Raw genomic sequence first — 12,100 nt, 5'->3', positions numbered from 1 at the left:
CATCCACCCTTCCCCTGCCACAGGCTGGGATCCCACCCCCACCCCTGCCCTACCAACCTGGGCTGTTCTGCTCACTCATAAGTCTGTTTTCACACATGTGCCTCCAGGTATGATATGGAGAGCACAGATAACGGGAGCCCGGGCTCTGACAAAGGGAAGCCCCTGGACAGATCTGTAGAGGACCTCACCAAGAGCAACTCCTCATCCCCCACGCAGGGCTCCTCCAAAGCGAGACACCTGACGGTCAGGTAACACACACAGCCCGCCTGGGGCACCCCCCGCTTGCAGTCTTATGGCTCCCTCCCCACTCCTGCACTAAGCAATGCTCATGTGCCCCCAGGCTTGGTGGGAGCCGAGATACTGAGTGAGCATGGCAAGCGCATCTGGCAGGTAGATGTGGGAGTCCAGCTTGGGGCAGCTGGCCCAGTACACAGGCTGCGAGGCATCCCCTCTGCCAGGTGGAAGGGAGGCATTCATCTCCCACAAGAGAAATATTGCTGTGAATTAAACTGGACTCCAACACTACTCCCTCACCTTAGCCCCCGGTACAAGTGAGTTGTGCTTTGTGCATATGCCAGTTGGCTCCACTGCTCTGAAGCCCTTTTTGCCCTCCACCAAGTTTCAGTTTCTGGGAGGCTGGTGAGCAGCCTGGCTGGCATCTATATTGACTGGGGCCACTGGGCTGAGGGGCACTCATGCTGTCTGTCCTGAGAAGGTCCTGATATTCCCTCTCCCAACCTTGACACAAGTTTAACCAGTGGAACTCCATGCAGCAGGATATTACTGAGGCTGAAGGCTTAGTGAGTGACAGGAAAGGGTTCAATAACAGAGCTGGTTTAATTTTTTTCAGAATTCAAAAAAGAAATAAATGTCCTCTCCCATAACTGGTGAGAAAGCAGGCCCTGGGCTGTGAACACCAATGCCCATGTGAGCCTGGTGGTGTGGCTGGAATGATGGAGCTGTAGTCTGAGGAGGTTCTTCTTAGCTTAACAACAGCTTCCCCCTGAACAATTAACCCAGGAGCTTATCAGCCCAGAGAAACATTATTAATGAACTAATAGCATGTGTAATGGAAGGAGCCTCTAATGCAGAAGACTCTAGAGCATGTACCCTACATTCTGTTTTGATAATTTGTCTTTAGTCCTTATCTGGCCCCAGTTACCAAGGTGCTGATCTGTGGAGCCTTCCTTCCTTCCCACCATTAATTAGGGTACTGTTGTTATCTCTATTTAAAAAATGAGGAAACTGAGAAACAGAAAGACTAAGTATCTTGCCCAAGTCTTGCTACAGAGTCTATGGCAGAACAGGGAATGGATGACATTTTCAAGATGGCCTCTGCGGAGTTCAACCCACCCACCCCAAGGCTCGACCTGGCTCATTAAGATGGTTTTATTGGGAGGTGGTTTGAGTTCAGCCCCTGCTCACTGCATGCTCCCCAATGCGCTCCCCATGTCCCATTCCCATGTTCTAACCACAATCTTTTTTTTTCACGCTGCTTATGGGATGCGCCTCATGGTAGGTAGCCAGGGCTTGGTCTCTGGGATGGTGAACACTGGCCTCAGCTGCCTGCTCCAGTGTTCCCATTGCTAGGATAGGCTTATGGCCTCACTCCTTGGCTCTGTTACTAGTTGAATTTAAGGTCACCCATGGGTGTTGCCTCACTCTCTAAGAATGACCCTTTTATCCCCGGCTCTTCCACTCCTTCTCTGTGCCCCAGGTCAGGCCTTCTGGCTCAACAAGAAGAGCCTTTACTCCAGGCAGCTCTGCCCAGCCAGCCCTGCCATGACAGAAGGATCTGGAGCCCTGCCCTTGAGGAGAGACACTCTTTGTACATCTGTATAACCATTGACCAAGCTCCTCTTGATGACCTCTGGCGCAGGTGGCAGCAGGGGCTTGGTTTGACCTGCAGAACATATAGAGCTGGTAGGGGTGCATGAAAAGGAATGAGTCTGCAGCGGCTTTCCCACTCCCCTCCCACAATGCATTTGCAAGGCTGGGAAATTCCTTGAAAACAGCTCCCTACAGGCTGCAGTGGATTTTGTGTCCCAGGCTGCTTTTAAATTGAGATTGGATGTTTCCCTAGAAGACTTGTTCCAGTTCAAAGGCACTTAATTCAGGAAAACCCTCTGGTCTGTGTTACACAGGAGGTTGGATTAGGTGATTGCTGTGGTCCTTGTTGGCCTCAAACCTATGAAAAATCATTTTGTAATAACCACAGCATGTTGGATCTGGAAACCAGACAGGAGAAGCTTGGAGCCCACCATCCCTGTGGCAGTGGAGAGTAGGAACACCATTTAAGAGCAAATGCAGCCTCTTTGAGAGGGATGGTTCTTTCTGTTGTTACTTCTAGTGCCTGTTGTACAGGGACCACACAGTGCCTGTGGTGCTAGCTGTGCCCTGAGGCCTGTGGCCTTGAAGTGCTTGTAAGGTCATCAATGGGCAGTGCCTGCTCTGAGGTGTCTGGGGTAGGAGGGCAGCTGTCACTGCAGTGAGTGTTAGGAGGCCATGGACTCTTCGTAAGTGTTGCACCTTTTTTTTTTTTTTTTTTTTAAATACAGAAGAGCCGCAGGCCATTTCAGAAGAGTGCAGTGACATTGCTGCCTTGTCCCACTCCACCCTACAACTTCCTGGCTAGCTGTACACAAACTCAGCTTGCCACAAAGCCCTCTCAGTTCCACTTCTTCCATCTTTCACCGAGGGGGGAGCATCTGCATCAAGTCCTCTTTCTCCCTCCTGTCCTGCAGGCTGTAATCCTCCTTCAGCTGCTGCCTCTTGAACCAGCAGATCCACTCATTCTTTCAACAAGTCCACCCATGTGTTCCCTCCAGCACCCCTTGGAGCGATCAGGACAGTAAACCCAGGCCACCCATGAACTCCCATCCACCCCGGTGAGCCTCCCTTCAGCCCCCAGATGTTGCCAGCGTGCTAGGGGCAGACTAAGCTGGACTCTCCATCCAGCCTTGATGCCGGCAAACCATCCCAGCCCATCAGTGTTTTTTAGTGGCCTTAGTGCAAGTGAAAGGCACCAGATTAACAGCCCTGGAGACTGGGATCTTCTCCTAGCTCCCCAGAGCAGGCACAGCAGCTCCCTCCAGCCTGACCTGGAGGGCCTCCTCTGTAGGCTGGAAGCAGAGCGCAGCCTCCGTGGCCCTTTCCATCATTGGCCTCTCTGCCAAGACAGCCTGTGCACTAATCTGTGGGAAACTGCCCCAGCCTGGATGTAAGCCAGTGGCCTAGAGGTGGAAGGTTCTGTCCCAGCTTCCCCTCACCTGAGCCAGCCGCCCCTCACTTCCCTTGCCAATGCTTGCTCTGAGCGTGCTGCAGCAGCCGGGTCCTGCCTTGGCATCACTCGCTGTTTTTCTTTGCTTCAGACTCAACCCAACGCATAGCAGGAAAGCACTGCGGAACTCGCGCATCGTCAGCCAGAAGGACGACGTCCATGTCTGCATCATGTGCCTGCGCGCCATCATGAACTACCAGGTGGGGACAAGGCATGGAGCCAACATTGTCTGTCAGGGCTGGAGTATTACCCAGGAGAGCCCCTTCCCTTCAGAGGGACTTGGCGACTCCACTGGAGAGAGCTAGGCTGGGTACATGCTTCAAGCTGCTGGGCAAGGCCCACAGTTTCTTTGGTTTCACCAGACAGTGCGGAGGAATTGAGGGGCTCTGGATGGTCTTAGAGGTTGTCCAGAGTCTTGGCTGGTTCCAGCAGGCCCCTGGGTCTATGTAGGACAGCAGATTGGATTCCACTACGCCTGGGATAGGGAGTTCCTCTCTCCTCCCTGAGTTGGCCTAGGGGTGACTCGGGGCAGTTTAGCCAGAAACTGGCCCAGGGAAGGCTCTTCCAGGTCCAGTGATTAGTGAGTGCTACTCCTCCAGAATTGTCTCTTAGAAATCGCCCTGCTATATTAGCATGAGTCTCCCCTCCAGCCCTCCTCAATAGAGACCCTGTGTCAGCCAGCACAGGCCGGGCAGCACAGCCATCCTTCCATTTAGACTCTGGGGTTCCATGTGGGTAGTTCTGCGGGGAGTGGAAGGTGCTAGGGAGCTTTTGCTGTTACCCATTTCCTGCATCTTGTGGAGTGAGTGGAGGTTGTGCTGGTGACAGGGCTGTTTCTACAAGGCAGGGGCCTGAAGCCTGGGCTGTCTTAAGACTGGCTGGCCACCTTCCCATTGCTCCTCTCACCCCTTTCACTAGTATAACCCTTCCTCCGTCCTGTTCTGTTGTGTCTCATCCCCTAGCTGCTCCAGCTCTTCATACCTCAGCTTGTATCCTGGCTGGAGACCAGGACTGCACATAGCTCTGGGCCTGGAGACATGTCTCTTTTCAGCTTGGCACAGGGTTCTGCAAGCTACAGTGACACAAGGCACCCACTCCTCATTGGGGGTCCTTCCCTTGCCTGTGTCCTCATGGGGATTGCTTCTGGGTCTCGTCATGGCTTAGGTGGGGGAGAGGGGTGGTGAAGGGGTGGGCAGTGGGCATGGAGCTTGCTGAGTACTAGCCAGCATGGGCCTTGCTTCCATGGGATCCCCACCAATCCAGGCCCCTCCATGTGGTCTCTACACAAGTGAGGGCTGGGACTGGGCCCAACAGTCATTTCTGCCCTTACGCCCTGCTAAAGCTGCCTTCTCCTCCTAGTCTGGATTCAGCCTGGTAATGAACCATCCAGCCTGTGTCAATGAGATCACCTTGAGCCTGAATAATAAGAACCCCAGGTATGTGCCCCCACTGTTCCTGTCCCTTCTCCACCCCCCCCTCCCACCCTACCGCCCTCACTGTTTGAGGGGGAGGCTCTGGTCAGACCCTGTGCCTTCCCCACAGAACCAAAGCACTTGTCCTGGAGCTGCTGGCTGCTGTATGCCTGGTCCGAGGGGGGCATGACATCATCCTTGCTGCATTTGACAATTTCAAGGAGGTAGGTCCCTAGGGACTGGTGCCCAAGCCCAGGGAGGGCCCACCTCTGGAGGGTAGTAGGCTCCGGGAGCCCACAGGCTGGGGATGTGACAATGTGAGACGGATGGGGTTGGTCTAGTGATAGGAACAAAGAGTTTCTACCTCCATTATGCCAAGCCCTGACACTGGTTATCAGTGCAGCCCTGGGCAAATTCTTTCACCTCCCCATGCCTCGGTTTCCCCAGCTGTCAAAGAGAGGTGGTGACTGAGTGTCACCACTTTGAGACCCTGGTTCTTTTCCAATCAGTGCTGTGTGTACATGACAAGGAAAGGGTTGAATCGTGTCTCACTCCACCCCTCTCCCATAGCCCCTGGCTGGCACTCTGTTCACACCCATTCAGAGAAGCACACCAGTCCATCTGTGGTAATGGGGACTGCTCTGGCTCTCTGTGCATGGGCAGCTCAGGGGAAACACTTTGGTGGGGTGATGCTCTGGCTGGGGTGAAGCCTGGTGGGCCGTGTACCAGCTCTGAGGCACTCCTGCCTTGCCCTCATGTTCTAGGCCTGCATTTGCAGTGGTGTATCAGGAACACTGCTCATACCCACCCACATGCCCACACTGCTCTGCCTCAGGCAGCCACACACACCAACAAAACCCAGTCACAACCACTCACCCATCTTTCCTCCATCCTGGTTGCCCCTACAAAGATGTGCAGCACCCTGCAGAGAAGTCATTTTCTCGGACCCAGCAGACATGACAACTGCCCAGTGCAGTGTATGCTGCCAGTGATGCTTACATCCTTTGTATATTTTACCTTGCTCCCATCTATGTCTTCCCCTGGTGGAGTTGATGTGACCATAGAGGAAAGAACAAGGCCACAAAGGGTAGAGGTGGGGCATGACTCTACGGCTTTTGGAAAGGCAAGAAGCCTACCCCAGGTCAGTGGCACCCTGCAGGTCTTTCTACCTTGTCCTCAGGGGTGGCAGCTGCCCATGGGTAGAGTGTTCTGCATGGTGACAGTTTGAGGAGACTGCTCAGAGCTTGACTGTAACTTGTTTGGCTTCCTGCCCCAGACTATGGCTGATGGCCCTGGGTTGTTACATGATGTGTGAGTTGCTGCCTTGGCATGGACCCAGTGTCCTCTGGAGGGGTTCTGTGCAGTAGTTTTTCCTCTCCAATTATGCCCCTAGCAGTGAGGAACAAGCTGAGTCCTCTTCTGGGCACAGATTACAGAGTGCTATCTGGATGCTAATGTGCCAACCCTCATGGAAAGATGTCATGGTTACTATCTCTCTACCACAGGTGGGGAAACTGAGGCACAGAGAGAGGAATGATGTGCCCAAGGCCCTGCAATGAGTCAGGGCAGAGCCAGGGGTGGAATTCAGGTGTTCGGCTTTTCAGTCCCTGCTCTCACCCTCAGGCTCCAGCCTTGGAAGCCCCTGCACACTGTCCTTGCACAGACACAGGTGTAACCTGGCTGCCTGCCCCAGATCCTGCTTCTCCACAGCTGGGAAAGATTTTGCAATGTGCCTAGGAGTGTTTTGGAGCACAGTCCCATTGGCTTTCATTGAGACCATACTAAAGTCCATACACGCGTCCCTTTTCATGTGACTCAGGAACTCTTACCTGCATCCAGACACTGCCAAAGTTACCCTCTCATTGGGAGAATGCCCTTAGGGTGCTGCACTCAAAATCTGAAAGCAGTGGCTTGAGGCATTACTGCCCTCACTGAGGCCAACAAAATCCCTCCACACACCTTGACCTCTCAGCTCTGAACTGAGGGATGATATCCCTTTAATTAAAATGTCACAGATGCACCCCTGCAGGAGAAGGATGGAGGGGGACAATCTATCTTCTGTGCCAGGCTATAAATACATCTTTCTTGCTGAACACGGGGCTGCCAGCTGTGAAGTTCTGGCTGGCTTGAACATTGCTCGGATGCCTGCCTCACATTAGGATGACTCATGAAATCTGCTAACACAGCACAAGCTGGGGCTGGGCACAGCAGCTGGTGGAAAATACCTATTGGAGGAGGAAGGAGGCCAACAGCACCTGAGAGAGCTCTGCTGTCCACATGCAGCCCAACCCCAGAGTTGGATTATGTGTGCTGGAGGAAGGCTTCATGGGTTTGGGGCCTCTGAAGGTGTCCTGAGCTTCTGGAGGGGGGGGGAAGGGAAGGTGTTTTAGGCTGCACAGCCCAGTCAGTGCACTGCCGTCCTGTCCTGTGTGCCCATCTGCCAAGGCTTCCTGCTGCTTCTGACCTGGGCATGAGTCCTGCGGTTGCCCCTGACCACTCCTCCTCCTGCTGTTACTGTCCCAAAACTGATCTTCTGAGTTCCCTCATGTGAGGCACAGGGGTGCTGGCTGACTGTTGTATGCCATGTGGTCAGCGGCAGGGCCCCCAGGAGAAGCTGGCATCATCTTTCAGGGAGCAGTTCCTAGCCATCCCCCTATTGTCCCTGTAGCCTTGCATGGTGAGGTTAAACAAAGGGGCAGGTTGCATGACATGGAAAGCTGGATTGAATTCCCCTGCATAGCAGCAGGGAGCTGGGGCTGCAGCTGGCAGGGGGAGATGGGGAGAGGGAAGCACAAGCTGACACCAGAGCACTTCATGGAGGGGAGCATACCTGATCCCTCAGCTGGAGCTGTGCCACTGTGCACCATGACTGGGTCTCCCAGAGCAAGGGCAGCAGCAGCATGGGAAGGAATCCTTCGGCTGTGAGCAACTCTCAAGTTTCAGGTCGTGAGCGCATCCATTTCAACAGCCACCTGCGCTGTCCCCATCATTGGACCAAATCCCCATTGTGGCTGTTCTCAGGGTCAGGATACTTGGCAGCTGTTCCTGGTCCTGCTGCTAACATGCTGCAGGATGTTGGCCAAGTCCCTTCCAGCACGAATCCTGCTATCCTCCCAGAGGCATGAAGCTTCCAGGCTTAATGTCCTCCAGGGAAGGGTGCTGTACTATGGGAGACTGCAAATTAATGCATTGACTATTCTTTGAGCCCCAGGGGCACTGGGAGATGGGCCATAGGGATCCACAGCCCCCACAAATCCACATGGCAGGGGCTCCTGCTAGGGAAATGATAGGCAGGTAGGAGAACAGCGTGGAGGGTTGTCACTCGGATTCCCTCTCTTCCCCTTTCTGCTCTGGCTAGGCTAGGCTGGCAGGACTCAGGTTCCATCATAACAAGTGGCCCAGCACAATACGTGGGTAGGATGGCACAGGCATGTCAGCACCATGCTGTGAGAGACCCAAGAGCTCAGTCCAGTGCCAGGGTAGGCACTGCAAGAGCTAGAACTCTCCCACTTGGCCCTGTGGGCTCCCAATGCAAGGCAAAGAATCTAGTACTGAAGATGGAGATGGGACCCAGCACCCGAACCATGTTGGGGCATCAAAGTCCTTGTGTAGCAGCTGCAGCATCTTTTGGGGTAGGGAAGGGAGTGGATTGTTATTGGCCGCCTGTGGTGTGGTCATGCCTAGTGTCCCAGGCACAGACCAGGCCTCTCTGCACTGTGGTGCTTGTTACCTTACTCTGTGGGAGGCTCAGGTCTATGGGAACATAGTGGAGGTGCAGCTTCAGGGGACTCTGGTCCAAGACTGAGTGGTGGAGAAGCTGGGAGCGCTGGGAGCAGCTTTAGGTATAGCTGCTCCTTTCAGCAGCTTCATGGCAGTGTTTAGGAACCAGTTCCCTTGCTTGGTGCCAATGGGCACCTTCTCTAGGACTTCAGGGTCACTCATGCTGATAGTCTCTGCTCTTGCCTGTAGGTCTGTGGGGAGAAGAATCGCTTTGAGAAGCTGATGGAGTATTTCCGGAATGAGGACAGTAACATTGACTTCATGGTGAGTGTTTTGGGAGGGGAAAGCCATATGTGGGGAGCAGTCAGCCCACACCCATGCTGCGCACTGCCTCTCGGCATCTGGAGGCCTTATGTGATTAGAATACTTAGCTGGTTTTCCATACACTTAGTGCAGGACAGGGCTGCTAACAGTTCCCTTTCTCCAAGTCAGTGAATATGGGCATGTTCCATATCCAGGGGAATACAGGCTTTGTATTACCATACCAGCTTTGTAGCAGTCCACTAACTCACATGTATGTGGCATAGGGAAAAGAGGCTGTGGCCTGCAGCTTCTGCCACTTGAACCAAAAGAGAATCCCTTTTGAAGCCAGTAGTAAGAAGGCTTTTACCTTCTATAGGGTACCAGCTATGAGAGGGTAGTCAGGCCCATATGACAAATAAGATCCTTCAGGCTTGTGGGGGAGGGTGATCTCTCTGAGCTGACAATGGGCCTTTCCAAATGCCTTGAGAACTGCTAGCATGTTGTTCTGAGGCTCAGAGCTTCCTGTATCCAGCAGCTTGGTTTGCCCAGGGTCTTCCTTATGTCCCTGGATTCAGAACAGCTGCATTAAGAAACAGACATATGAGTGGCTGGTACCTGGGATTCTGTTCCCAGCTCTGCCACTTCCTGTGATATGTTAAATGATCCTTATTATGTTGTGTGCTCAAGCATTCAGTAAGGTGGGAGGTTGCTGCTCTGAGTGGCCCCTGATTGTTATGTTGTCCCCAGTTCTGTCAATCTGCTGCTTGCCTTAGCCCTGAACCTCTGCCTGCCCTTACAGGTGGCCTGCATGCAGTTTATCAATATTGTAGTGCACTCAGTGGAGAACATGAACTTCCGAGTCTTCCTACAGTATGAATTCACTCATCTGGGCCTAGATGAGTACCTTGAGGTGAGCTTGATCTGTTACCCTCTCTGGCTTGCCTTACAGACACAAGGGGCTTGGATATATTTACACTGGTGTAACTTGCATAGGTTTTGTACACTCAGAGAGAACCATACCAGGGTCCAGAGTGAACAGACAAGTGGTTGTCCTGGGGCAGCTGCTGCAGTAGGCACTGTTACATTGCCTTGCCACTAGGTGGCAGAGAATGAGCAGTAGCTTCTTTGCTTTTAGTATACAGCTTCCCCAGGATAAGCTGCTGGCATACAGCATCTGCACTAGCATAATTTAAACCAGTGCAGTTTTTTCCCTGGATTTTTCCCTGGGGTAATTCCACGTGGAGTTCAAGTAAGTTACACAGGTATAGAGTTGAATGTCTTAGTCGGCTCCTTTACAGTGGTGGAAAGGCTGGTTATACTGGTGTAAACATGCTGTGTATCTGAGCCTTAAGTCTAGAAGGGATGCAGGGGGCTGTGGGCTGATTGCTCTGCATGCTTCTCCTGCTGGATGATTCTTTTAACTGAGGGCACCCTCTGCCTATGATCGTCTACCCACACAGGCTGCTTGGTCTGACTGGGTTTGTACACACCACACATTAAATAATATAGTGGGCCATAAACTTGGAGATGCCAAGAGAAAGAAGCCATGCTCAGATGCTGGAGATCCTCCACCCAGGAGAGGAAGTGTGTGGAGGTTTCAGAGCCAGCTCTGAGAACCATGGATGTGAGGCACTTGTGATTATCTGGTAGGGTGGGGGCTGGGCCTGGGGCAGGTTCTGAACAGGGTTCCTGGCTACCTCATTGCAGAGGCTGCGCCACACAGAGAGCGACAGGCTACAAGTGCAGATTCAGGCATACCTGGACAACATCTTCGATGTGGGTGCCCTGCTAGAGGAAACGGAGACCAAGAATGCTGTGCTGGAGCACATGGAGGACCTGCAGGAACAAGTGGCACAGGTGCGTAGTCATCACCGAGTAGTCATCAACAGCGTGACATCTAATTGGGAGGATTTATTGAGTTGAGCTCCCCAGGAGTCTGTCCTGGTTCCAGTATTGTTTAACTTCTTCATTTATAAATTGGAGGATAGGACTGAGTGCATGCTTAACAGATTTGCACATGGCACCAAGTTAGGTTGCAGACACTCTGGGGGGCAGACCTAGGATGCAGAGTTACCTGGGTAGACTAGAAAAACGGTCCAAAATCAATCAGATCAAATTCAACAAGAAATGCAAAGTCCTGTCCTTAGGACAGAATAATTGCGTGTATCAACATGGCCTGGGGGACGACTGGCCAGGCTGCAGTACTGCAGAGAAGGACCTAAGGGTTACTGTAGTCAATAAACTGAATATTGTGTGCTCTTGTTACAAAAAAAAAAGCCAACAGCATCCTGGGTTGTGTTAACTACAGGAGTGTCACTTATAAATCAAGGGAAGTGATTCTTCCACTCTGTCTGGTACTGATGAGGTCTCACCTGGAGAACTGTGTCCAGTTTGGGTCTTGCACTTCAAAAAGGATGTGGACAGATTGGACAGAGTCCAGCACAGAGACACAAAAATTATTAGGGGCCTGGAAAATGTGACTAATGGGATTCAGGTTTTCCGCTTGCTGTAGAAAGGAGAAAAACCCGGAAAACTGCAGAGTTTCAGCCTGCAAGGGGCTGCTTGCAGCTGGGGGCAGTGAGACACAGGGGCAAGGGGTGTGCATGCACATGCATGTGGCAGCCAGGCAGGGTGGTAGAGAGCAGCTCCTACAGCTATCTCTAGGTAAATCTATGGGCGCAGGAGAGCACAGGCAGTGTAGCAGGGTGTGGAGGGGCACAGATGACACGGTGGAGGGGCCGGGGGGCACACAGGTAATGCAGCAAGGGGGCAGAGGGAACACAGGTGGTGAAGAAGAGGGGCAGAGGGGGCACATACCACCCCAGATTTTTACATCCACAGTGGGACACAGGGCAGCATCCACAGCAGAGTGTGGGGCTCCAGCCTAGCTGGACCAGCTCTGTGCAGGAGTTGGCTCCACAGCCTAGCAGGTGGGACCTGGTGTGGGAGAAAGAGCAATGCCATCATGGTCGCCAAGGTGAGGCACCCCTTGCCCACCCAGCAGCAGTGGGCACACAACTCAATACCGCTGTCTCTCACCTTGGTGACCATGTTGGTGTGGCACACCCTCCTGAGCCAGGTCCTGCCCGCTGGGCTGCAGAGGTGGCTCTTGCCCAGAGCTGGTTTGGCCCAGCTGCAGCCCTGCACCACACTGTGGGCACAGAAATCTGGGGGGGGGCACTTGACTCCCACACATATCACCTGTGCCCTTGCCTGCCCCCCCGATGTGTATCCTGTGCCATATACCCTCTTTCCCACACACGCACCCCCTTCCTCACATACTGAGGGGCTGGGGTGTGGGGGCAGGGGGCAACAGGTTTGAAGTGAGGGGCAGTAGCGGGCTGGTGGGAGCTGTAGGTTGGGAGTGGGAGCACTAGCAGGGCTA

The 12,100-nt window shown here is 53.3% G+C and overlaps 1 protein-coding gene across 4 annotated transcripts in view; it reads left to right on the top strand.

Moving 5' to 3' along the window:
* FMNL1 (formin like 1) overlaps window positions 1-12,100 on the top strand; it is a 63,958-nt gene that overhangs the window by 35,640 nt on the left and 16,218 nt on the right. For 2 of the 4 annotated variants that reach the window (XM_059726897.1, XM_006278588.4), the window contains exons 6-12: window positions 108-248; window positions 3,372-3,480; window positions 4,640-4,716; window positions 4,823-4,916; window positions 8,662-8,736; window positions 9,515-9,625; window positions 10,423-10,572. In XM_059726897.1, coding sequence (XP_059582880.1) covers window positions 108-248; window positions 3,372-3,480; window positions 4,640-4,716; window positions 4,823-4,916; window positions 8,662-8,736; window positions 9,515-9,625; window positions 10,423-10,572 — 757 coding nt within the window. Of the gene's footprint in view, window positions 1-107; window positions 249-2,623; window positions 2,889-3,371; window positions 3,481-4,639; window positions 4,717-4,822; window positions 4,917-8,661; window positions 8,737-9,514; window positions 9,626-10,422; window positions 10,573-12,100 lie in introns of those variants that run through there. The other 2 variants (XM_059726898.1, XM_014596283.3) reach the window with 2 other exon arrangements.

The sequence above is a fragment of the Alligator mississippiensis genome, chromosome 4 (genome assembly GCF_030867095.1).
Source record: "Alligator mississippiensis isolate rAllMis1 chromosome 4, rAllMis1, whole genome shotgun sequence".
Taxonomy (NCBI): domain Eukaryota; kingdom Metazoa; phylum Chordata; order Crocodylia; family Alligatoridae; genus Alligator; species Alligator mississippiensis.
Note: the sequence above shows the minus strand (reverse complement) of the source record. Positions and strands in the feature narration are given on the sequence as shown.